This window comes from Apis florea, unplaced genomic scaffold (genome assembly GCF_048593485.1).
Source record: "Apis florea isolate Af1SG1 unplaced genomic scaffold, ASM4859348v1 contig_2293_pilon, whole genome shotgun sequence".
NCBI classification, from domain to species: Eukaryota; Metazoa; Arthropoda; class Insecta; order Hymenoptera; family Apidae; genus Apis; species Apis florea.
Window position 1 is genome coordinate 494,433 of NW_028256554.1, and position 27,096 is coordinate 521,528.

General features: G+C 45.7%; 1 protein-coding gene across 13 annotated transcripts in view; it reads right to left on the minus strand.

Annotated features, from left to right (window-relative positions):
• LOC100871287 (A kinase anchor protein 200) overlaps positions 1 to 27,096 on the minus strand; it is a 49,891-nt gene that overhangs the window by 9,290 nt on the left and 13,505 nt on the right. For 2 of the 13 annotated variants that reach the window (XM_086903685.1, XM_086903676.1), the window contains exons 1-5: positions 24,451 to 24,971; positions 23,498 to 23,676; positions 17,816 to 18,144; positions 12,580 to 12,720; positions 12,208 to 12,324 (exon numbers count right to left, since the gene is read on the minus strand). In XM_086903685.1, the coding sequence (XP_086759811.1) occupies positions 12,208 to 12,324; positions 12,580 to 12,720; positions 17,816 to 18,052 (495 nt within the window). In that variant the 5' untranslated portion in view covers positions 18,053 to 18,144; positions 23,498 to 23,676; positions 24,451 to 24,971. The other 11 variants (XM_086903679.1, XM_086903677.1, XM_086903680.1 and 8 more) reach the window with 10 other exon arrangements.

Consider the following 27,096-nt stretch of genomic DNA (forward strand, 5'->3'; position numbering starts at 1 on the left):
GCGTATTGTCACGGTCTGAATGCGCATCGTGGAAAAACTTATTTCTTATTCGCGTTCCTTTCCCCCCACCTCTTCCTCCCTCTCCTTCCCGTCCTTCTTCCTTTTTAATATTATTATTTATCGATCTTTTTCTAGGATCGAATTACGAATTACAGCGGTGTTTATTCGGTTCACCGAGCGTGTCAGACGCTGATATCGGTCACGGCGTGAAAACGAAGCCAAACGGTGGACAAGTTAGATGCATTTAATATCCGCGCCAAGGTAAATCGGGGAATAAAGCTGCGATTCGAGATGTTTCGTCGTGCGTGTATGCGCCAGGCCAAAATTTCCCACTTTTTAATACGAACACAAATGAGAGGAAATAACGGTCGATCGAGCTCGACGACGACGACATCTATCTTCTTCGTTTATCTGGAAAGTGGAAAGTGATGGGAAATGGCACGAATCGTCTCTAATAACTCTAAATTTTTCTCAACGCGATTCGATCGAAAAAGTAAAGCCGACCTCGTCCATTTATCGAATAACAATGAATCGTAAAGAGAAGTCCCGATTTCGCATTTGATCACTGATTGGCCGTAAAATCGATTTGTCCCAGGCCAGAAACGCGATTGAATTTCTCGTCATGGACGTGGACTAATTTATCCAGGTATTAATTTTCATCGATTCGAAGGTAGGTTTTTGCGCGGATCGACGCGGCAGCGGCCGCTTATATATCGCGTTCATTCCGGTTGAGCGCGACTATAATTCGATACGCGAAACCTTAAAACGCGTTCACCCACGTGGAATGCGAGAGGGAAAAGAGAGGCTCGCCGAGTATGATCTTTTCGTGCTATTTTCGTTCGACGAGGTGGTGGTCGATGGGCGGCGATGTTTCTTCTTCTTCTTCTTCTTCTTCTTCTCGAGCTTCTTCTCGCGGCCGAGAAATTATATATATATATGTATAAAATATATTGGCGTATTGCGCGTCAACGAGCTGCCACCACGCCACGATCGCCGGTTTCGGTTTACCTTTGTTTCTACCACTCCGTGTTCAAACCCGTGGAACAATGGATTATCGCGTAAAAACGATATCGACCGACGAGGCGACAGACATAAATAAAATATCGCGTATTCGCGCGAAACCAGTTCGTTCTCTCTCGAAACGATCGAATTAACCAACACCACGATCTCGACGCCCATTAATCGATCCGAGCGTGGCCATCTGGGTCGGTTATTCGATCGTACCGCATAGAAAAAGATCCTCAAGAGGCGAAGAGAAGCGTTCGAGATATCCACGATAATCCACGCGAGAGAACGAAATAAGTATCGTACCAGGGAAGAAGTTTCGGCTTCCTCGACTTCCTCGAGTTCCGGTGGGGCCACAGCGACGCCCAATAGTGGCACGTAAGACAAAACTCTTCTAGCTCCTCGAGCGAATGCACCCGCCACTCGGTATACACCACTGCTCACACTGCGACCCGCCTTCGTGATAGATTCCATCATTTTTGCCAAAAATTTTTCCCACTGGACAATTGGCCTTTGAAAAAATATCGCGATAACTGGTGTACAGGAACGATCGAGATTCGATGCGAACGACCAAGACGCGTGAGACTCTCCAACTTCGAGAACGATCCTCTTTATCCTTCGATTTTCGAATTGGACGTAATAACTGATCTATTTCGATCCATACGCATATATATATACATATAGGAAACTAGCAAAAAGCATCACTTGCGAGCAAACTACTTTTGCCACGATCTATTAATAGTCGCTGGATGTGGCCTAGCAATGGCCAGGAAAAAAAAATGCGCGTTACTCTGATAAGGAGAAAAGTCGCGATAGGTAATTATATATCTCGTGTCGATCGGAAAGGAGACGTAGAATGATTCAATGAATTAGTCATAGTTTGATCAGAGAACTGGTAGAATTCGTAGAAACATTATTTCCCATGATGAAAATTTCCAAGGTTGCGAACAGAATCGAACAGAAGAATAAAACGTGTACGATGGAATTAACATCACGATCTTGGCCGTTCGTGAAATTTGTCGAGCGTGTACTACCTTTTCGTCTCGCATGCACGCGCACGCGCACGCACGATCACCGAACAGAGAGAAAGATCCGTACGAACTGTTCGCCGTTGGCGAACTACTCGGACCAGGCTGTGAGTTCCCCGTGGTTTATATAGAGTCCAATAGAGAGGATCGTCCCACGTCTCGGTGAGAGAGAAGAAGAAGAAGAAGAAGAAGAAGAAGAAGAAGAAGAAGAGAGGAGTGTGTTACCGATACACACGTGGAAACACGGAAAAAGAGAAAGAAGAAATGCGTGACCGAAGTAACGAAAAATATAACGAAGAACAAAAGCAATGATGCCTGATTCATCGACATCTCGTAACGAGGAGAGAAACGAATTCCTATCCAAACTTCTCTTCTCTTCTCTGTTTTGCTCTCGAGAGGAGCAAAATGGAATAGGTTTTCTTTCTTAATTCTGACTGAACGCGAGCCTCGTAAAATGGAAAACAAAGCCGCGCGCCACTTTGCACACCGGTTGAAATAAACCTTGCGAAAAATTCTGCGAAAAGAAACGACGAGAGAGAGAGAGAGAGAGAGAGAGAGAGAGAGAGAGAGAGAGAGAGAGAGAAGTGGAGCCACGTTACCTACGAAAGAGTACTTATAAGCCTTCTCCTCGACGAGGAGAAACAAGGAGTGAGAACGAAAGAGTTGCGATGAAATATGGGTGGGGTTGGGTTTGGTTGGCGGGGAGTTATGCACCACCTACGCGAGAATGGTGAAACCAGGAAGGGAAAGAGAAACGAAGAAAGGAAAAAAAAAAGAGAGAAAAAGTAAGTGGATTATTATGAAAAATGGAAGGCATATTCATATCCCGCCTCGTTCCTCGTACGACGAGAGGAAGAAAACGATAAAGAAAAATTTCGGTTCGATTCGGTAGATGGAAACGAACGCGTGTCGAGAAATCAGCACTCGTCTGGGAGGAAGGAAAAATTCACGCCGCAAAACCACCGCGCATTTCTATTCTTAGACGATCGAAAGAGAAAGGAGCCATGAGAGAGAGAGAGAGAGAGAGAGAGAGAGAGAGAGAGAGAGAGAGAGAGAGAGAGGAATGGAAAGGAGCGCGAGAAGGGAAAAGGGAATCGAACGAAGTCGCTGTTAACGAGACAGAAGGGACACGACCACGACAACGCGTCCGGTGAGTACAAGGGGTTATTCGGCGTAAATAGCGACGAAAATTTTTGAGCCCGTTCCAAATTTCTAATGCTGCATGTATGACCTTTAGGCCGCGTTCGTCATGGAGTGAGTCAAATGAATTTTTTTAGCTCGAATTAGCACCGGTACTGTATTCATCGAATTACGTTCATCGTTCGAGATACATACTTTTAACGTGACTATAATCGTCTTAACCGTTCCCGTTCTGTAACATCGTCACGTATAATCCCCGAGATATTAATCTCTCGCTCGAGAGAGAGATTTTCGACGAAAAAGTTGGAAGTTTCAGGATTCGGTGGATTAAGACGGACAAAAAAAAATTCGCGTGCCATTCGACGAACCACGAGATGGTTCCACTAGTGATCGTTGGTGGCAGCATCGGCCGAGTCGTGTCACCGCAGAATTATTCTCGTATCTCTAGCGAGGCTAGAGCTAGGTTACCAACCGAGATCGAAGCGAAACGTTTCTTCGGCCGAACGTACGCGTACAGATGGAGACGACAATGTTCTTTCGTCAACGGCGAAAACTAACGCGCCATTACCACGGATATATTAACCGATGTTAACGATAGAAAATAAACCGATGCTAATTAAACCGGCCCTTCTGGTATTATCCTCTTTCGAAACGAGCTAAACAACGCTAAAAATAACATTTTCGAGCGAACAACAAAACGACTGTGTTCGTTTTCTTCGACAGTATAGAAACAGTAAAGTGCGATAAATCTCGTTTCTCGTTCGTTTTAACGACACCGTGCGACAAATACGTCGTTTCTCTTAACGTTATCGACCCATAAATCGTTATCATCTTTTCAAACCGATGTTTCTTCGTTTTTCTATTTCGTTCTTGCCGTTCCATCAAATATCACCCATTTGTTGTCCGACCACGATATTAAATGTTACGATTTTTCGATATCGTAAGAGATCGAAAGAAAAATAGGAGGCTGGATGGATGAATACGAACGAAACGAAAACACTTATCGAAGCGCAAATTTACGAACAACTCCCGATGGACGACAGAAATTGATCGTTTTTTTAGTTTTCAGTCGGCGTGACACGGGCGTGATGTAGCGCTATACCCGATTGTTTCGCGCAACAGGAACGAAACGACGGAGGTGGCGACGGCGCGGCGCGGCGTCAACGACACGCTCTGAGAAGCACGCACGCACTCTCGTGTATTCACCCTCTCGTCCGCTCTCTTCACCCTTTCAAGAGGGTCGCGAAACGCAACACACGGCAAGGTGGTGCGTACAAAAAGAGATATAGAGAGAGAGACAGAGAGAGTCGGATATCGATTCGTAGGATACGCGGATTCGACCGAAACGAGCGTGCACGAATCCTGGAGAATAAACAAAATATAGGGGAGTGGCCAACGATGATTATCGATCGAACTCTTCTTTTTTTCTCTCTCTCTCATTTCCATTTAATCCATCGAAACGTATACCGTCGAAACGGACAAAAGATCGTGTCCCGAGATTTTTGGAAAATCGAAAATCTCGGTTCGTTCTTCTACATAATCTTCGATAAATATCATCGAAACATCTGTCTCGATTTTCCCCAGGGGCGTTGCCTAGTCTTCCTCTCCCCCACAAATGATCCTTCTTTAATCGAATTGCACGGCTATGAACCGTAGGGCGAAATAAAATATAAAAATTTTTCCAATTATTGTCCAGATCGAAACGCCATCGCGTTTCTCGCGTGATTGAAAACAATTTCCAATTACAAATTATTCCTCGCCACGATGAAAATAAAAAAAGGGGGGGGGGGAGAGGGTAGACGAACGAACGAACGGATGGATGGATGGAAAAATTTGTTATCGAGTGTCTTCTTCTCTCGTTGGAAAGTGTGCTATCGGCGTGTCGTGCGGTTTCATGGCTCGGCAACCAACGCGACCGCAGACGGGAAATTCCACCTGGGAAATCACGCGATACCATTTGGCACAGCTGATTTTAATTAAGAAGCGAACATTTTTAAAAGAAACACAACAACGCTTCGATCTTCCTCCGACCGGATGTCAACGCATGCATGCATTCAATTATTTATACTCGTTTTGCTTTCGAATTTCCAAGCTTATCCAGTAAAAATTTCGACAAAACGTCCCATCGAAGAAAGGCTTTATCCAGGCGGCTTACTCGACTTTCCACAGGATCAATTCGATAAAACATAACGCTTTCTTTTATCGTTCTAAAATCCATGGATCATTTATATCGAGATCTTTTCGAAAATCCGCGCTTCTTCCCCCGATTCTTCCAACGATTCGACACTTTCCTTATCTCGCCCATCCAGGAAGATACGATATTTTTTGTAGTAAAAATTATCGAGAATAGCGGATGAAATTTCGATAAGATGTAATATCTAAAATTGGAGTCGAAAAATAGGGCAAGTCGAAGATACGAGGAAAGTTTCTTGTTCGCGAACGAGAGCGGCGCGAGTCTTTTGCCGGCAAACCTGCTGAATGCGAAAAGCCCTGGTAACCCCCGTCGGTCGGCATGGCAACAGCTCTGCGCGTCCCGGCGTCGGGACGTTCGATACTAGACGACGACGACGACGACGACGACGACGACGACGCCCAAATTCGAAGGGTTGGAGGAAAAGAATCACTGACACGAAATCGGTCGAAATTTTCACGCGAGTGAAAAGAATAATTAAGAGGGAATCGAGGAAATTCAAGATTGCGATACTCGATCGTTGCCCGTGTTTCGACGACATCGTGGCAACAAGTCGTCGCGACCTTGCTTCTCTCTTCTTCGATCGAGCAAATATCGAGATTAATTTCGAGAAGGATCGTTTCCTCTCTTGGTTTCTTTTCTTCACTTCTGTGCTATCTTTCGGTTATTTATTTTTATCGCCTTCCCCTCGATTCGTTATTTTAACGCGTTCGCGGGTTGTAAAGTGTGTCAGGTCCGATACCGGGTTATAAATAAAGAAAAGAAAAGAAAAGAAAAAGCGGCGACGAAATGATGTATTTGTCGTTGGTATTTTTAATACAATGGCATCTCGATGACGTCAACTGATAACGAGGTGGTTGAGATCTGTGTGCATCGGAGGTCTTTCAACCGACACACTTCGTCGTCAACGAACAAACGGCGCGGGTTTGTTGCCCAAGTGAAATCGCGCAACGATTCATTTATACGAAATTGATTTTGTTTGCCTCGCTTTTTTTTTTCAATTTCCTCGCACCAAGAGACAAGTAGTCGATTGATCGAGAGAACGAGGCAAGCTTTCCGTTTATTCCACAGTTTCGATCGTTCGTTTTATCTTTATTACTATCTTATTACTCTTTGAGAAGGAAGGGCTTCGCCACTCCTAACAGCAGGAGAACAAAATGAAAGGAGATTATCGTTATAAGAAAAGCCATTATGGAGGAAGGAAGTATGAAAAATTGATAGGAAATTACTTCCCCTCATTGGGTATTCTTAAAATTACGCATTACGTGTGGATAAATAATGCGTATAAAGGAGTAGCGACCTCTCTGAATTCTTGTGAAAACTTTTCCACCCGTGTATCGTTCGTAACGTTATCGAGTGTCGTCAATATTTGCACGATAAGCTTTGCTTTCAGATTACTGGCGAAAAACGTCATCACGTGCCGAGTTAAACTTATCATGATCGATGTCGAATATCGCGTCCATTCGAAATAATAATGAAACTCGTTATTCCTTTCTTTTCAATTAGCCCGTTTAAAAGAAAAAAAAGCAACAACGCGATGGAAAAAAAAAAGAGAAGAGAAAATCGATAGCTCGGAAACAAAGAATGGAAGAAAAACCGTTCGGTCGGTCGTCGTCGACAGCGACAGTCCCCTTCGTGTAATCCGTTTAAGCCAAACAACCTCCCAATGGCCGCTAGACACACTCGAGAGGTGAGCGTTCTGGCAGCTCGCCAACGTTCCCGCTTTGAGCTTGATTAGTTTGTAATTGCGCATTGTTTTCCCTTTCTTGGCGGCGAAATAAGACGTCACAGCGAAATAGAGAAGAAGAAAGACGAGAAACGACACACTCTCTACCAATCATCTAAATAAACGAACGTATCAATTTATTGCGATCCATCCACGAGAAATGAAAAGATTAGACTAGTCCTTGTGAAACGGGAGAGAGAGAGAGAGAAAGAGAGAAAGAAACTATAATTCGTACACTGGTTTCTCCATATGTCGGATGGATTCTCCAATCCGGAAAAAATTGAAAATCGAAGGAGGATCGTTTCTTCGACGACGACACGACAGACAATCGTTCCCTCATTGCTCCTATTCTCGTCAACTTCCGCTCGCGTAATCCCCTCCCCGCGTAAGAAGATTAAAAGTTCCGTTAGAAGTGGAACGATCAACGCCGACTTTCCTTTTCAATTTTCCGAAACGAGAGAGCCGCGTTGGCGCGAAGGTGTTTGCCCTCCTTCCTCCCTCCCTTCCCCCCCCCCTCCTTCTCCGTGTACTTTTCGCATTCAGAGGGAACGGGGGGAGGAAAAGTTGTTGGCGTATCGATTCGCGGGCGACGTCGACGTCGAGTATTGGCACACGGGACGGTCATCGAACTTGGAAAGGAAGTTCTGGCGAAACGGAGCGACGACACGCCGCGATGCTCTCTGTCCACGAGAGAGAGAGAGAAAAAGAGAGAGTGAGAGAGTGAGAGAGAGTAGTGGCAACCTTCGTGTGGTGCTTTTTATTCGCGTTCCACCTGTCGCATTGTATCCGAGGTGGCGTGAACGGACGAAACGCGTGGCGCGAGACAAAATGCGATTGGCACCTAGGAGGAGGAGAAGAATATCCTCTTCCCCCTCCCTTTCCCCTCCTATCCCCCTGCTCCCGCGACGAGGAGCGCGGACGAGGCAAAAAAGGAGACGACCGACGACCGCCACAGGCTTTTTCACTCGTGGCGGATGAAAGTAGCTTTTCGAGCGCCAATCGTGCGACACGGATATTCGATTTCCATTCGGGGGAAGGAAAGGGACACCTGCCCGATTCCCACGTCCTCCCAAAACGCATCGCGTTCTCTCACTATCGCGCTACCCTAATCGATCCTTCTCTCCTCCTACGATTGATCGACTTCCACGAAACGTCGAACGTTCCTTTTTTTTTTTTTCTCGTTTACGCGTTCGTCGATAGAGTTTGGGGAGGGGAGAGAAATCGGGAAGCGGGATAAAAATTGCGGTGAACTGTGCACACGCGATTGGGCGGAAAGATATGCGAGCGAGCGAGCGATCGTAGGATGAATTTCATCGGGGCCATTAGGAATGAAATCAAAGCCCGTAGAAACTACCGAGACGCCTTCCGCGGCGAATGAAACCGGTTTTTAACCGTCCGCCCGATCTTTTAGCCACCGTTGGCGCGCGTATGTTGGCCGCACGTTATTCACTCGCCGAGAGCCAATCGGATCCAATGCGTGTACCGTTGCACGTGCAACTCCATCCGTGACATATTTTAAGACGGAGAAGCTCGTTGTATCTCGTCACTCGCCGCATAAATTTCTACCGTCCCGCCCCTCTGCCTCCGACAAATCGCTCCCTTGCCCCCTCCCTGTCTAAATAAATAATCCGAGTGAAATCTCGAGATTTTCCAGCATCAAGGAAAAATCCCCAAAAATCGAAACAAAATGAGTTGGGGGACAAAAAGCAGGCGAGGTTGAAAGTTTTCCTCGCTCGCTCTCCCTCCTCCTCTTCCTTCCTTGCTTGCCCTTAACCTCTGCGCGCACACAGCCCTGTTTCTCCTTTCTTTCTCCTCCCCTCCCCGAGGGTTGAGTCACGCGAGCCGAACGAAACTCCCCGACCACCCCCAGTTTACCCACCCTCCCTCGCGTCGTTAATTAATATAAAAAGGGGCTAGCTAGTGTGTGTGTGTGTGTGCTTTTAACGCCCACTTTCAACGAAAGAGAACGTCCTTTCGATTTGATAATTGAAGTTACGAATAAACTTGTTCTTCGACGATTTATCGTTCAAAATAAAATTTTTTTTATATAAAAAGCTGATCAACGATAATATAGGTTACGAGTAAATGTTACTCGAGTATTTTTAACAAACGATTGATTAAAGTTAAGTTTAATTTTTATCTAAATTTTACTTTTTCAACGCTCTGCGTTTCCTTCGATTTTTCATCCGATAATCGCGCAAGTACCGATTATCATTTCGAACGTGCGAGTCGACTCGTTCGTTAGCAGTCGTCGAGAGGGAAAGACTTGCCTCGCTTCTCTAAAGAAGAATTTTTCAATTCGATCGCACATCTTCGCGTCCTCGAGAGATCGGTTTCACGTTGATCCGATCGGTTCCGATTCCTCGATTTCCACCCGTTGTTACGTAAACGCGCGTGATAAATAATCGATGAATCACGCGAGCCTTGGATTTTTTTCAAGTCGCGATCGAAGGATCAAAATTGGATTAGCTTTGGACACGCACGGCGGGCCGTAGATAAGATTGGAAAATATCGCGCGTATGGGAGAAATGTGAGAGTGTGCGTGGAGGAAACGCAGTCATATCGACGACGACATGCTGCGGGTCTTTCTGTTTCATTCCGTTGTTTACGATCGGTTTGTTCGGCGGTTTCGAATCGAAAACAGCTGTTACGATGTCGACGAGGTCCGATTGATTATGCAAATTTATATTTTATCATCGAACACGTTGCGTCTTCGATAAATAAATACGACGCGTGTTATATTATTTTTAGCGCGGGCTAAATAAATGTTTATCGCGCGTAACAAGCTCCGCGAGAGGGAACACAAAACGGTTTTCTCCACGATATCATTGAGCTAATATTTAATCTTGGCGGAGCGAAAAGAAACGACGTTTTTTTTTTTTTCACGCTCCAACTTTATCTCGAATATCGTTTGCCACTGGATGAACTTGGGATTAAAGGGAAGAGGAAACGCAAATCTTTTTTTTTTTTTTTTTTTTTTTTTCTAACGTTATTTTATCTCGAACATCGTTTGCCCAAGCGGATGAACAACTTGGGATTAAAGTGCAAGAGGAAACGCGAATCCGATCGTTTATCGTTGGCGATGGAATCGAGGATAAATCGACGACGATGACTGTTCGCGACTCGTGCATACACGTTTCAAACCGAAGCCACTTTTCGCGACAAATAACGCGGAGTGGAGGTAAGCGTATCCGGGAAGTTTGGGCCATTGAACCGAGTTACCAGCAGAGTACAATGAGCGACAGAAGCGTGGACGACTGTCGACCAGCCCCATTACCGATTTCTCCGACAGATATGTCTCATTTCCCGTAGGAAATCGAGTCGATGCTTCGTGCCCCTCGAATCGTTATAATTATCCTCTTCCTCCGTTGCCAGACTTCGACCGGTAAATTTTTCCTCGAAAAAGAATAAAGCTAGAGAGAGAGAAAGAAAGAGAGAGAGAAAATGATAATTTGGATCGATAAACGTATACGAATATACTCATACACTCCCATAACCAACCGCAAAACGCTCGTAGTCGTGTGTAAAAAAAGATCGGTGCAGGTAGCAGCTACGAAAATGTTTGGCCATTACTTAAAGAACGTTCGTTCGACCTTCTACGTTACGAATAAACGAAGCAGAAATGACGTGGAACTGGTCTATATGAAATACATAGGATATAGAGCAAGGGGCAGAGAGGGGCACGAATCGTTCTTCGTGCTGGTGTCATAACACGGTGGTGTACAATGACATCTCGCTATTACGAGCCAACGTCGCGTTACACACCACTACTTGTACATTCCTTAATGACTCGGAATGCCGACTCTCTTTCTCTCTCTCTTTCTCTTTCTGCTCGAAAGAAGTGAAAGTACCCTAGGCGATATAACAACGTTCGTGGACTATTACACGAACGAAAACGAAAAACTCGGCGAGAATCGTTTCGAACGACATCGATCATCCTCCTTCGAAAAAGCTGATCTGACGGATAGATTCGTTTATCCGTTAAGGTTCATCCGTTGGATCGAATGTAAACAGGAATGGAGGGGGGTCGTTACGAACGACTCATTCGCTCGGATCAGGGCCGTGACGGTAAAGACGACGAGGTCGATTACGTGTTCTAGAAGGACGCCAGAAGGGGAGACACGGCACGAAGGAAGGAAGGAGCCAAGGGGGAATATAATTCAGCGACTCGGAAGCCGGTTTTCCATAGGCAACCTCTATCTCGCGAAACTACTCGCGAACCGACGAGCGAGAAGGATGAGTCACGGCTGTGTTGTCGCCGGCCATCCCGTATCACCGTCTCTTTCCCTCTTTTCGCGATCGCGCCACGCGAAAGACGGAGAGAAAAAAGAAACGAAGAAGGAGGAGGTTAGTCCCTCGAGAGATCGCCTACGCGCGAAAAATGAAGAAAGAGATAGAGATTGAAAAATCTACCCTTTCGATTCGTTGTATCCTTTTTTCCCACCCCTCTCTGCGATCGAAAATAAATCGAAATATTCGATTCGATCTCTCCGGGCGAATTCGTTCCGCTTTTAGCCATTTATCATTAATTTTTTTTTTTTTTTTCGTTAGTAAAGTAAATAAGATTCGATAATCGCGAAGGGAGCTCGAGATTTATTGAACGTCTCGAGGCCAATTAAAACACCGATCGAAGTTTCCGATCCGTGACGGTTATCGCGCCGCCTGTTCCCGATCGACCCTGCACCACGACGACGACGACGACGATTGCTTCAAGATCGAAGAGAGTCGGTTGCTCCCCCCTTCTTATATATATATATATAGCTATTTCTACGTAACATCGGGGTTCGGTAATCGGTCGGCTGATCGATCGATCGGCGGCTTCGTAAGTTCATTGCTGGGTCGGGACATTCATGTGTGCAATTGCACGGGCTAAATGAACCGCTTAGACATGGAAGCAACAGTTGGACGATCTCCATATTCCGGCGCCGCCGACCGGACAAATTGAATGTATTTATCGATTCTAACGACGTCGCTCTCGAAGTGGGACGAGGAACAAGAGACTCTTCGATGTTTCTTCATCGATTGGCCGACGTTATTTCACGGATAAGGCAGGGGAGAGAGAAAAAGGGGGAGGATTGGGAAAATAATATCACGATGAAGTGAGATGGTTTACTCACCTCTGCGAGAGGTTCCTCCTTGGTGACGTCTCCATTCTTGGGCGCCTCTTCGCGGGCAGGCTTGTTCTTATCCTTCTTGCTGAAGCTGATCGACCTGAAGGACCACTTTTTCTTCATCTATGAACGAGGAAATACGGTATCGATAATGATCGAATGATCTCATTACGCGTGGCTACGTGCCTTATTTTTCTAATTCGCGCGACACAACACAATCCGCATTTTTTTTCAATTCATCCATCGCGCGTTCGTTGGAAACTTTTTTTTTTTATTTTTGTTTGTTTACACACCTTCCCCTCTCTCTCTTGATCACGCGCGCACAAATTAAAGCAGCAGATTGGAAAAGGGAGGGGAGGGAAAATACGGACATCTCACCTTTTCCTTCTTCTTCGTTTCCTTATTGTCTGGAGAAGTGGCAGTGTTGGGAGTGGACGCTTCTGTCGGCGTTGTGACCTCTGCCGTTTCCGCGGGAGATTCTCCGCCCGACTCTTGCTTCGTTTCCTTTACCTCTTCTTGCTGGAACAAACGGGAAGCAACAAAATTTGTGGATGATCGAACCGTGTTCTCTCTCTTTTTCACACGCGCTCACCTTATTCTGGAATAAAGGAAAGATTGGAAACATTGGGTTATCTCGTATATAACGCGCGCGCCTCTCCTTCATTTTACGCTACATAAATTTAACAATCGCGCGTACGTACGTACGTGATCGAATACATTTTTTCTTTTATAGGTGCAACGCGATATTCGCGCAAATTACTCTTTTTAACGGTTGGACGGAGAACAAAGCCGGAATAAAATACGAGTTGGAAGTAGATCCATAAAAATTAGCGAGCTCCGTGGAATTTCGTCATTTGTCACGGTTGTGCGAACCGCGGCCGAAACGATTGCATCACCGCGTGCCGCGCGATTCGATTTTTTCCCCGCCCGTATAATCCTATCTCTCTCTCTCTCTCTCTCTGGCTGTTGGCTATCTCGAGACGGCTAAAATGGAGGAGAAAAATCGGGAGGGGGGTTCACGGGTGGATCGACGGGGGCGCGCTCTGGCGGTCGCGAGATTTATCTCTGCGAGTGAGACAGCTGCGGTTACGACGTATAATACGCGGGACGAAACCGCGAAAATCTCGAATTACGAAGAAGGATCTCAGAGGTTCTCCGATCGGCCAATTATACGCAAACGGGATTGTAACAAATTCGACTCGTAACTTCCATCTTTTCCCGTGTTAAAAATCGAAATAACAATCGAAGCGAGCGTAAAGCTACGTGAAGTCGGTTCGAATGGAGAACGAGATATATGTATATATATGTATATATATTTTCAACGATCACGATTCCAATCGAACGGAATACGACGAACCGGGCATTGTTTGCCACGTTGTTCGTCGAAGGCCGGGGCTCGTCTTTGCCGTGCTCCGATACCGTAAACACTAGCCGGCTTTATTATCGATGCAAATCCTCCGGAACAATTCCACTTGACCGTTTACACGTTTCATGTACTACTAATAAACGAGTTAACTCGAGATTGATAATCGAAGAAGGCAGGAGGGTATACGAGAGTATTCTTGTCATCTATCGAGATCGATATAATCGAGATCGAGGCATACGCGATTATTGGATGGAAAAATTGGAAGGAAAGTTTGTATAGAGTTGAGTAAGTTAGTTAAAAATCTCGAATGATATTTATAATTTTATTTGGCACGGTTTTCGTGTAACCTAATCTATTTGGCATTGCTTAATTATTTGTTGATTGTTATTATTATTATTATTATTATTATTATTATTACGTTTCGAACGATAAATTATCACGAAGTAACTTTATTCGTAACTGTTGATGATACGCGATACGTTTCGAATACGGAAACAAAATCTTCCATGCATTTTTTCTATTATGTAAATATCCGGTTATTTTTATTGCTGCCGGCCGTGCAGGAGGACGCGCGTGTTGAATATATCCTCGTGGAACGGCGGCTGATATCGTGGAGAAAGGAAAGGAAAGGGAAGATGGCCGGGTAGGCTACGTGGCAGCAGAAACGAAGAGGCAAAACCTCGGCCTGTCGCGTTTATCGAGCTTCTGAAAATTTCCTCCTCCGGGCGAAAAAAAGGAGAAACGCGTTTCCCGGTCGAGAATTAGAGCGCGCGTATTTTTCTATATGTAGCGCGCAACGAGCAAGCATGGATTGAATATTCATCGGAAGATGCATGGGATCGCGTTATAAATAAAAGAATGTATCCGAATGATTTATGCGCGGGTTGATATGTCGAAAGGTATGTATACGTACGTACGAGGCGAGGTAAGACCTTGCACGCGCTGGCTCTATGCAAAAATTCGCGTTTGTCGATCGAACGGTATCGGCATACGAAGAAATGGCCGGTTCGAGGACACCGCGAAGGACGGGGCTCGATGCAGGTGCAGTTTTTCTGCGACGAATTCCACGTGGCTGAATCATCCAGCTAGCCTAGCTGAGCGAAATCTCCCGCTTGTTTTCGGCGAAATTCCATTTAACCGCGTTATTACGAAGTAAGTTATTACAATAACATTGCATTCGCTTCGGAAAGAAACGAGAATTTTTAACGATCGAGGATGATGGCGTGGCTTCTCGCGTACGGTGATGGAGAAAATTTAATAGTTACGAATAAAATTACTTGGATAATGGGCAAATAAGCGTCAAATGGCCAAGGTATTATACGAAAAGGGGATCGGTTATAATAACTACGAATAAATATTATTCGAGCATTTTAATAAGTAATTATTTAAAGTAAAGTTTATTTTTCAACATAAGTTACTTTTTCAACGTGAGTTGAAATGCCCAACTCTGCTCGCGTTTAATCTCGAAATTGGCGAAGATCCCTTTTCTCTAATCGCGAGAGGGACTGGTGAAAAAGTTGTGCGCACGCGCGAGCGAGAAATATCGGAAGGAGGGGGAACGGAGTGTATCGTCGGTGCGCATGCACGCATGCACGCAGCTCGTCCAGAAAAGATCCGTTGGAATTCGAATGGCACGCAGTTTTAATTAGCAGAGACAAACAGATGAGTCGCGTCTCGTATTAATTAATAAACCGAGTCGGTAGGGGGAGTGCGATGATTCACGCAGAAAGCGCTTTTCTCGAGATGCTTTCGCGCTACATAAGCCGGGCGCGTTTAAAACATCGCGTGTTCCTCGGCGATCCGCCGGCCTATCCGGCCGAATAAAACGCGCTATCGGCGTGGAATTCAGGTCACTCGGTAACTCGGCGTTACGTACACACATTTGCGAACTCTCTCCCCACCCGATAAAAAAAAAAATTCCGATCGAAAGAGAAGAGGAGGACGAATCCTCCTCTGGATAACTCTGGTGGATAAAGCAAAACACCGATGGAATATCATAAACGTAAAAGAGGCAGGTGTTCGACGGCCCGGCTGCAACGCCGCACCTGTCTCTGTCTCTCTCTCTCTCTCTCTCCCTCTTCCCCCGACCCAAGATTTCTACGAGATCTCGCAAACAGATATCGCGAGAGAAGATTTTGCAAATGTTCACGCGCAACTTGGGGACAGTTAGGTATGCGGAGCGGGTAGGTAATAGGTATTTACGTTTACGATTACAGTTACAGCTCTCGACGCGAAACGGTATTTTTTCTCTCTCTTTCTCTCTTTCTCTCTCCTCTGCGAAAATTCAACCGACTTAGTTTCCACGAATCGATCCGACTGCGTAATATCCCGGCGGTAAACCGAAGGTTGGCTCGATCGATGTTGCGGGATCGATAACACGATTTACGAAGAATGAACGAGCGCGGTTTCTTTGGGGTTCGCGCGTGAAAGCGAGATTGAGAAATTGATATATCGAGTCCTATATATATGTATATATATATATTAAAAGATTTCCACGCGAAATCAACGTACGAAGGGAGAGAACACTTTCGTTCTCGCGTCGAATAAAATCGTTCCAATTTACTTGTGCCTCGTGTATGAGTCGAGTGGATCTAGGCGAACCGTTACACACCTCTGGAAAGATCGTTATCCTGCTTTCGTTAAGTGGCACAATGGGCGTTCTCCGCGTGTAAAAATACACTTTTCCAGGAAATTGAATGCACGCCTTTCTCGAAACGATTTTATCGCGTAACTCGCTCGGTCTGGAAACGCGCTCGCGATCGATAACGTCTCAACTATTATTCTCGAAACAAACGAATTATATTAGAAGGATGATGATCGTCGAGAGGCGTGAAAAAAAAAAAAAAAAAAAAATAACCAGAATAGCCAGAATTTCTTTTCCCCGATTGTTTCGAGTGTTTCGAACGGGGGGGAAAAAAAAATGGAAGAAAGAAGAGCGATCTTCGCGCTCGTTCCATCTCTGTCCCAACGTGCTCGTTACCGTATCTAGCGCATGACAGCTGTCGGGGTTGCTCAATCGAGGAAATATCAAGTTTCGTCTAGCTTGGAGCATTTCGCGATATACAGTGACACGCTTATGCGATTCGACGAGAGCGACAGTTGAAACTTTCGATGGTACGAGAGAGAGAAGCCATCATCGTTGTTGCCCGTCTGTCGTTGACAGCGCCGATTCCTAGAGTTTTTTAAATCTCCGATTTAACCCTTTGCACTCCGGGCGAACCAACAACTCCACGCGATTTCTCGCGCTCGCGTTCGGGAATGAATTTCTTAGCTAAGTTAAAATGATTTCACGCACAAATTGACGTATAAAACTTTTGTATTTCAATATTTCTATCTATCTTTATAAAGAAAAATAATTTATCGAATATTAAAAATCTATGTTGTGTGATATTTTATTAATAAAGTAATTACTAAGAAGCATCCTCGGTTTGTCAAGGCACATATTACAATAAAATATCGTTAGAATAATATACTCTCATTTATTATCTGTTATACTTATTTTTCATCTTCTTATACTATATCTCTATTTTTATCACTATTTTCCTTCTTTCTATCGTCAATTTCTTAATGAATAGAAATAATTTCGTTATTTAATTATAATAAATCAAACTCATTTCCACTTGAACTAATTTCATTACAGTATTCCATACTTACAATATTCAGAAACTTTGAAAATAATATTTTTATCGACTATATGTCAAACTCGGACTAACGTCGAATATTTAATTCGATTCGCGATCACGCGTCTAATTTCAGATAAAAAAAATCTATTCGATAATATATTATTCTACACTTTATAAGTTTACATTTAAAGGAATCTTAGGAATCATGAAGCGATATTTAAGAAAAATCAAACATAAATAAACATTGCCGCCGTTCGAATTGCTCCATCGATCCAAATGGCGGAGAAGAATCACGCTCTGGAGTTATCGCATTAGACACCGAGTGATGCCTGAGAGTCGCCATTGAAGCGCAGAGGGTTAATTCTCGTCGAAATCGATATACACACGCAACGAGAAATCCTCGTGAATCGATCAGATTTAATAATCAAGTTTAACAGATTACGTTCCAGGGAAAAAGAGTTAGAGAGAGAGAAAAATAGTGGATGATTCATCGATTCGATTTTCGATCGATTCGTTACTTCGATAAAACTTGTTTCGAGGAAACTTGTCACCGGAGAAGAAGAGAAAGATATCGAGGAGTAGAGAGAATTTGTTCGAGCGCAAAAAGGGAGAAGGAGAAACATACCTGCTCTTTGTCCTTCTCTTTTTCCGTGGCGTCGTCTTTATCTTTGTCCTTATCCTCGGGAACGTCCGTGTGCGGCGCTATACCATTGGTGGTGGGCTTGGTGTCGGCCTCCTCGATCCTTTCCAGCTTGCCGTCGCCAGGTGCGGCAGCATCCCCGACACCACCGTCGGCGGGCAACCCCTCCTTCTTCGGAGTCGTCGTTATATCCACGGACCTTCTGCTCTGTCTCGCTCCCATCTTTCCTCTTTTTGCCTCTCTAGCTCGCCTGTCCCTCTCGCTCGCGCTCTCCGGATGCTATGATCAGGTGTCGTGCGTCCGATAAAACTGACCTGCAATCGAAAGTGGCGAAAGTGAGGAGCTGCAGCTATCGAGAGATTGCCGTTTCTTGCCTCTCTTTACGCCGAGGCAAAGAAAAAAGTAAGACGAACGAACGTCGGTCCCCTATTTTCCATCGAAGGAGAAAGATAATCGCGTACAGGTGCGCCCTCGCTGGCCTAGTACAGAGATGTCTCGCGATCGGCGCAGGCGCAGGAGAAGCTTTTTCGCTACCGTACACGGGACGCCGCACGGCTCGTGAAAGAAAGAAATCGCGAGGCGCGCCGGTGATAATGAATAATATATGAACTCGCCGCGCGAAAGACAAAGAAAAACAGAGATAGGATAGTATTATTGCCAACGTTTGAAGGAATTCTCCAAGGAATCGAGGAGCATCGAGAGAGAGAAATATGTGCTAGAGAACGAATTGCAATTTGCTCTGTGCCTATTTTTTTTTTTTTTTTTTTTTTTAACCAATTGCGTTCGATTCGCGTTGGAAAGAAAAATGAAAGAAGAAACGGCATCTCTCTCTCTCTAATTATCTTCGTAAATAATAAATGGTTAAAAAGTCGGTTAACGGTTTCGAGGTCGGCCCGATGCTTCTTTCACGGCGAAAGAGGAAGCGATCCGTTGTATTCGAACCGCAAAAAAACTGGTACGGCGAGGCAAAGTCGAACAGCAGATCAGATGTATTCGCGCACCACCTAGATCTACCACCTAAAGAGCACGTGGCGTGGCTACGCGCCGCCTCGTATCTACGACGCGTAACGCATCTTCTCGCTAATATCATCGACGAAAAAAATGCCCGAGATATCTCTCCAATCCAGGCGAGGATTTTTTCTTTTCCCAAATTTCAAGACTTTCCGCCATTTTTCTTTTCATCGATCGAGAACTCACCGAGTAGTATCGAGGTATGGTCTGCCTTCGACGATTTAAAAATATCGTCGAAACAAGAGAGGATAGAATCGATCGTCAACGATAAACGATATTTCGAGGTTTTTCCAAAAGCTAAGGTAACAACAACAACAACAACAACACGACAGGAACGCGCGCTTTGTCACTGAATAATAGCATTTGTCTCTGGCCAGCCTATTCGCGGTGCATTGCACTTTCCACTCGTGGCGCTCTACCACGCTTGCGCTAATGCGTTACGAGCTATCGTCTTTTACGTACCGGGTGGCTATACTCGAAAGTTTCGTTCGAGTGAAAAATTCGGATGTGAACGAGCCGACTATATTTTGAGACCCTATAAAATTTTTCTTTCGGTCGAAAATGGTGGTACACGTGTAGCGTATATTATTAATAGGGGGGAGAGGGAGAGAGAGAGGAAAGTTGGACAAATATTCGTCTCTGTCGAGCACGTGCACTTATGAGGATAAAAAAATAGATTTAATACGGGCGAAGATCGAAAGTGTGGCGAGGCGAAAACACGTGTGTTTCGACTACGTGGTAGAAGTTCGTGGGAAGAGCGGAATCATCATCCCACAGGAAAAATAGCTTTCCTTTCCTCTCGTAACTCGCTCTCCTACCTACGATTTATCTCTCGCTGACGTTCCTATATTTAGTATATCGACGGCCACGAACGACGGCAACGAGAGATAAGAAGCAACCAGCGACTCCGTCTCGTTCGATCGCTGCAAAGAAATTACCGCTCGTATCCGTCTTCTCTTACCCGTATTTCAACTCGAGCAGCAACGAAGATCGTCGTTAAATCCATTTTTCATTATTCTTCACGAATTAAAAGCAAATAAGAGAAATTTCTTTTTCGCGAAATCCACTTTTTTCCCTCGAAATTTTTGTACACACATTCTTGATTCGAAGCATCTCTTTATTGGCGTTTAAAACTATATTAAAATTACAGAAATCGTAAATTTACTTTTACGCGCGTTCGGAATCGCTTAGCGACAAAATGGGAGAGCATGTCACATTCCATTCTTTATCGAAGAATAACGTTGCCGCTTGACTCACCGCTTTACGATTTGCCGCTATCTCGAACCTCTTGTCCCGTTCGAGAGCAAAGTTAAGCCAAATGGTACGAGTAAATAAGTATCTGATCCGTGACAACCGATTTACGAATCCAGTTTGCTCAGTTCGGGATCTTCGAGAAATCCCCCGTTTCTCCTTATCGTAAATTTCGTTCGAGAAGAATCGCGTCGCAACGATCGAGAAACGGGCGGAATAACGACGACCGTTTTGCCTTCAACCGGTCCACTAATTATCTATTCAAACGAACGATACAAATAAAACACGTACCGAGATTTCTTTCTGCGGATCCGCTCAATGGATTAATAAGGGCATTCAGAGGTCACTGCCGTCGAAGACTATTAAGGCTTGAACGACGATGTCACGTCAAGATCACCGCGGACGTATGTATGAGAAACTAAATTCCAGCGATACAATATAACGCGTATATATATATATATATACATACATGCGACGATTATGCGATTTTCCGGTTGAGATCGGACAATGAGATTATTTATAAAACGACGCTCGAAGCAGCTCGAGATTAAGCGCTGAAAAATATCGAATTCCCGAGAAAAGATAACACGAAATTTTCAACGTATTTGCTCGATGACTCAGGGAACGTCGTTCGTAGCACGAAGGTTTAAACGATTAATCACCACCGATCGACGAGCGCACTTTCACGAATCGTTGAAGATAAAATAGGCGTTAAAAGCCGAGCTAGATTCGGAAACGCGAATGTATTAATCCGCGTTAAATATCCTATTGAATGAAGAACCGAAGGGATCGAAAGTTTGCACGTTACGAACGAGTTCTACGAATACGACGCGAAGAACACGGTCGAACGTGACACTGGATCGAAGCACACGCGCATCCAACCGTGTTGAATCATTAGCGGTTAAACCGTATCCTACGCTGTATCGGCGGAGGGAAAAGGAGAGAAGTAGAAATATTTTTCCCTGGTCGCAGCGCGGTATGCGTACGAGAGCACCCTCTTCTTTCCGTAACTCGATTCCCACGAAGTAACGGGCCTCGAAAGAGAACGCCTGGTACACCTACTACTCTTCTTACTAAACTTCGTGTGCTGCACCGATCGATCGTCCATTATTTTCACAGGACTAACGCGCCATTGATACCAATGGCGAATAATCGTGGCTGGAGAAAAAAAGGACATCTGCTCGATCCGCTCGGTTCTCGAAATTGAGAGAATTACGAGCGTGGCTGGAGAGAATGAAGCGAACGTGGCCGGCCCGTATTCAGGCGCGTGTCCCGCATGCGTGAACGGATCCGGCACGGCGCACGTGCGTGCGTACGGGACCGATGAAAACGTTGTCGTAGTAAAGGGCAGAGAAGAAAGGTTGGGGCGAGGGAGGGTGTGGGTAAAGGAAAGGTGGGGCAGGGCAGGACACAGGATACGAAGGCAGGGATCAAGTGGGCTTAAAAATACACCTATATCCGGAGTAATATGTGCGTCTATTTTTGGTCGAGTCGCGCGCACCCGCGTGTTCGCCCTTCGCTTGTGTAAACACCGAGCGGATTTTGCCCGCCAACTCCCTGGAACCCGAGTCGAGAAACACTCGTATAAACACACGAGAGGAGGAGGAGGAGGAGGAGAGGGGCAATGAGCAACGTAAAAGAATCTAGAATGGGAGGGAGGGGGAGGAGAGAGTTTTCGACGTTTCGAACCATTGACCGATCTTTTCGGGAGAGAGAGAGAGAGAGAGAGAGAGAGGGTGAAAGACAAAGGAAAAAGAGGCGAAAAGAGGGAGAGGAGGGGAGAGGGAGAGTTTTTTGGCGAAAAACCGGTCGAGTCGCGAGCCGTTTCAAAAGCACGCACGTCTGCCTAAGCAGTCGGAACAGCTCTTTTCTTCGTTCTTGTAAACGAGAGAAAGGCAGATGTGGGCAAGTTAACGACCCGTTATCGCGTGGATGGCGTGGACTCGCCACTGCTGAAACTGGTTGGCCGTCGATTGCGATGCAAGGAGGGAAAAAGTCGAAACGACGCAACCCGAGAGGAGCGGCAAATCGCGAACATTTACCAGTATGTGCCAACGCACCTGCGTTCCACGACCGAACACTGTCCGACACATGACGGAGAGGAAATCTGCGCGAAGCCTACTAGCCAGCCATCTCCACGCAGAGACAAATACGCGAGAATCGTGAGAATTGTAGAAGAGGAAACGTGGGCAAAGTTCGAAGGGAAACAACAGGTTAACGCGCATGGACGAACTGGCCTACTAGTCGGATCGACAACATTTTCTCGTATACCTTTCTCCATCGGCTGCCATTCCCCGACCGACAACAATCGCTTCCGTGGAAGCCTTGACTGCGTTTTAAATGCATGGCAGGTAGAGGCCTGCTATGCAAAATCGGTGAAGAGAAGGAGAAGAGAGGGAAAAAAAGAAAAAGAGAAAGAGAGAGAGAGACAGAGACAGACAGACAGACACGTCGCCTCTGTTTAAGGCACCCGGCTTCTCGTCAAGAACGTATCTCCTTTCTATATCCCTCTCCTCTCTTTTTTTGCCATGGTAACAGTAAATGTTGTATCTCCGCGAGAACGGACAAAACCTGCGATTTATCTCGTCTCGTCGATTTCCACGAGGAAAATTAAAATTTCTTCTCTACGATATTCTTCCCATCGTATCCTCTCAATACGGGGATTAAAAAAGTTTTTGCACGTAACGGATGAATACCACGAGGTCTGACCGATTGCGAGATACCGGTGGGTCGTAGCCAGAAGGAAAGGTCACTGGTTGTCTTGAAATCGTGCGTATGGTCGATCGTTCGGGGGTTAATACCGGCTAGGTAGTGGGAGAAGAAATCAAGATGGCGTAACCGGCCGCTGCTCCTAACGATTGTACGATTGCAAATATGACCGTGACTTTTCGTACCGATCACCGAACGCACGCACATCCTGATCAACGAGATAGTTTTCCTCGACGAGGAAATACACGTCGTTGCACGTGGATTCGAACTATCGAGAACTCGAAGCGAAACTTTCGGTTCGAGCGGCTGGAATCGAAAGCCGGGTCCGTACGGTGTACTCGGCTATATCGATTGATGCTGCCCATTTTCAAAATGGCGCGGGGGTACACACTCGAAATCTCATTCGACGCGAACGATTTCCGCCACGCGACTTTTTGACACGAAAATGGGAGAGAAAAATGGCCGATTCGAACAACGCGCGAACAAAATAACCACGTAGGCGTTTTCGTCTATAAAGGGGAGGGGAAAAAAAAAAAAAAAAAACAACAAAAGTGAACGGTGGAGCAACGAATCGAAGACCGGCGCCGAATCGAAGACACGTAAATACGAAGACGAGATAGGTAAGGGGCGCGCACAACCGGCGAATAACCGAACGAGAAAACGGCGGAAGAATCAAGAAATGATTCGGGTACTTACCTCGATAGTTACGAGGGCGTCGTAAATGGCACGACGAGGTAAAATTTCCCTGTAGAGATGTGTCTCTCGTCGCTGCTCCACACAAAATACACACTGGATATATTATTCCGAAAGAAGGTGGCGCGGTGGCGGCGGCAGCGGCAGTGACGGTAGCGGGCGTGTAGCACGATGCGTGGCGTCTAGACAGACACAAGAGTACGAGTGATGAAGCGACAACGATGGCAGAGACACGCGAGAATATTTGCGGTAGAAGAAAGAAGAAACGAAACACTAAATTCGCCTACGGCCAAGCACAGGCAGCTTTTAGCGGGAGCGCGTTCGCGAACTCATCCACTTGGCTCGGTAACGCGCGACCGACTGGCGAGAGAAGCGGAGGGGAAGTGGCGTCCGTCTGTCCGTTCGACCGTCTTTCTGTCACCAACGTATTGCCCTCTCGTTCTCTCTCTCTCTCTCTCTCTCTCTCTCTCTCTCTCTGTCTCTGTCTCAGTCTCTCTACTTCTCTCTCACTCTCAACCGCACACATTCAATCTCCTTCCTTTCTTTCTTTCTTCCTTCCTTTCTTCCTTTCTTCTTCCTTTCGCTCTATCTCTCTCCCGCCCTTCTCACACACTCAATTCCTTACTCACTCATTCTTGCTATTTCACTCTCTTGCACTCTCCCATTTCCATAAATCTCGTCTATCCTTTTTCCTTCTCCGTCGAATTACCTCCCCTTATTTTTTTCCCTTTTACGTTCTTCTTATGGATATATGCATATATATATATATATATATATATATATATATGTATATGTATATATATATATATACATACACACATATATATATATATATCACTTCAAATCACCGGCAAATATCTACGCGTATACTATCGGTATCAACAACATCCACATTTCACATTTGAAAAAACACGAAGAAAATTAGTCGATACGAATACGTATTTAGAGAGACTCACCCCCGAGACACGAGAGCGACGAGAAATCGGCAAGCAAAGGGACGATAATCGCGAGCCCCCCCAAACGTACGTACAACAGCCACCGATCGATCGCTTCGCGTTTCCTCTCTCTCGGCTCCGATCTCTCCGAGCAACGATCCGACTCGAAACGACCGTTCCTTTGTTCCCACCGAACAGAGTTTCGGTTGCGTTCGTATATACCTCCTCTCTCTTTGTCCCGAGGAAGTCGAGCGTGGGGAGGGCCCGACTAACGCGCACAAACTGGCAAAATTCGGCGAAACAAACACCTCCTCGTAACGATCCTTTTTTTCCCCCGTTTTTTTTTTCTTTCTTTCTTTCTTTCTTTCTTTCTTTCTTTCTCTTTTTCTTTCTTTCCCTCGACGATCGACGATTCGCGCGAACGCGCTTCCCCAGTCCGTTGCGCTCGCGTCCTCTATACTTTGCGGTTATGTGTCGTATACGTTCACTCTCGAGCGCCGTTTCGTTTTTACCGCACTCCGCGCTGCTCGACGGTCAGAGAAAGAATGAGCTCCGGGATAGACGGGAGGCAGGCAGGATCGTACCGGCTGAGCCCGGCACCCCGGGATTCGATTCGGATGGTGGCAGCCCTGCTTCCAGCTCGCCAACACCATTAGGGTATGGGGGTTCGACTCGAGGGCGGGGTCCTGTCACGAACGGCTCCCTACCTCGGAGCCATGTCTATCCGTTTTCAGGGTCAAGATTTTTTTTTCCAACCCCTCCCCTCCCCCTCCCCTTGGAAAATTCGATTACCCGCTCTCGATTCGGTGATCGACGCTCGATTCCATTCCTCGATATTTCCTCCCCCCTCCTCCCCCCTCCCCAACCAATCTTGTTCCCTGATTCGTACAAACCAACTTCTACTAAATGATTGGACGCGATTAACGACCTACCGTAACGCGTTTCGTGAAAAATCGATTCGCCAAAGTCAAAATTATGAATTTATATGCGCGACGACTACGACTTTGCCTGCAACGTAATTTCCTTATTATCGCGTCTTTCTTTTCCGGTTATTCAAGTCCGTTAAAAGACTGGTAAAGAATTAACTAGAGGCAGAGAGAGAGGGAGAGAGAGGAAGAGAGAGGGAGAGAGAGACGAGGAACGCGCGATTGCAACGCATTCTAGCTAGAAATCGTTCGGTGTTTCGACAACTACACGGTGATCATTCGAGCGAAACAAAATACGCGTATACCTGCTGGCTGCCTCTACCGTCGACCGTATTGCGAAGAAGCCGCCTTTCGCCTTCCATCGTGATGAGTAACGCGAAAAGCGGGATTGTAGGTATTATAATGCTCGATAATATCGACACCCGATTGGCGGACACTCACGGCGGGAATTAGATAAGACTAGACACCGGCTAGCCAAACGTTCAACTCTCTCTCTCTCGTTCTTCAGAGACTTCGATGCGTCGCGCCGCATTGCTTTTCCACGAGGAGAGCACACGTAAAATTCCTGCGCCCCGCGCGTCCAGACTATGTCGTCGCATCGATTTCCGAACCACGCGGGGCCACCCATACCGTCTGGCGAACTTGGAAATCATACGGATATTTATCGATCTCCTCGAATTACTACGACTACGCCAACTACCAACGCTAATCCCAGCCCGATATCGTACGATAGGAGCGTTCGATTGTAAACAATATTTTTTCCTCGTAAAATGCTGCTGCACCGTGTATAATCTTCGAATCGTTTCGATACTCTGCCGTCAACATTCGATCAATCGATCCAGAATCGAGTTTTATCATTCGAATAATATCCTAATCTCCTCGTCGAGATCGAATCGACTATTCTCGAATATTCTCAAAATTCCTTCCATTTCGCGCGGAAAATCGCGTCGTCGATCGACAACAACAACAACGTTTTTTTTCCTTTTTCGTTGTTTCGAGTAATTCGATTTCAACGCGCAGAAACGTTAGAATCGTAGTTTCCGACCGAATGATTCCGCGCATTCGAAATTCCAACGGAGGATAATAATGGTGGAACGCGTGGTAAAGAACGGGAAGAGTAGTTGGCTCTAACCAACGTGCGGGGTTACTCACTCGAAACGACGAAACCGTAACGCTACGAATTACTCGTAACCGTGATGCCAATTCGAACGGAGAGCGCTGCTCTCCTTGTTGCCGCGAGTTAATGGGGGGAAAAAAGCGATCGCGCACGTTGGACGAGGTAATAATCGCGCGGAAGATGGTCGAAAGGCGGGTCGAATAACAAAACGGTGCGGCTAGGAGAGATTCGGGCGTAGAATATAATGGCTTTCCTCGAAATCGATTTTAACAGCGCACACACAGTTTCCTGTCAGAGAAATATATATATATATATATATATAATAATTGAAATCTATCTCTCTATACAGCGGTTGTCATCGCCCAATAATAATAATAATTCGTTCATTTTTTTAAGATTACTTCGAACACAATTGCCACGAATTTTTATTCCTTCTCTCTCTCTCTCTCTCTCTCTCGATCCACCTTATTTAAAGCATGCCTGTTTGTCCGAGGAGATGGAGCTATTATATAGCGACATTTCAGCTCCAGAAATATATATATATATAAAATAACAATGACAAGCAGCATCTAGAGTAGTGGAAAAGTGGCGCGGGTAAGGTATCGACAGGGGTTAGCTATTCTT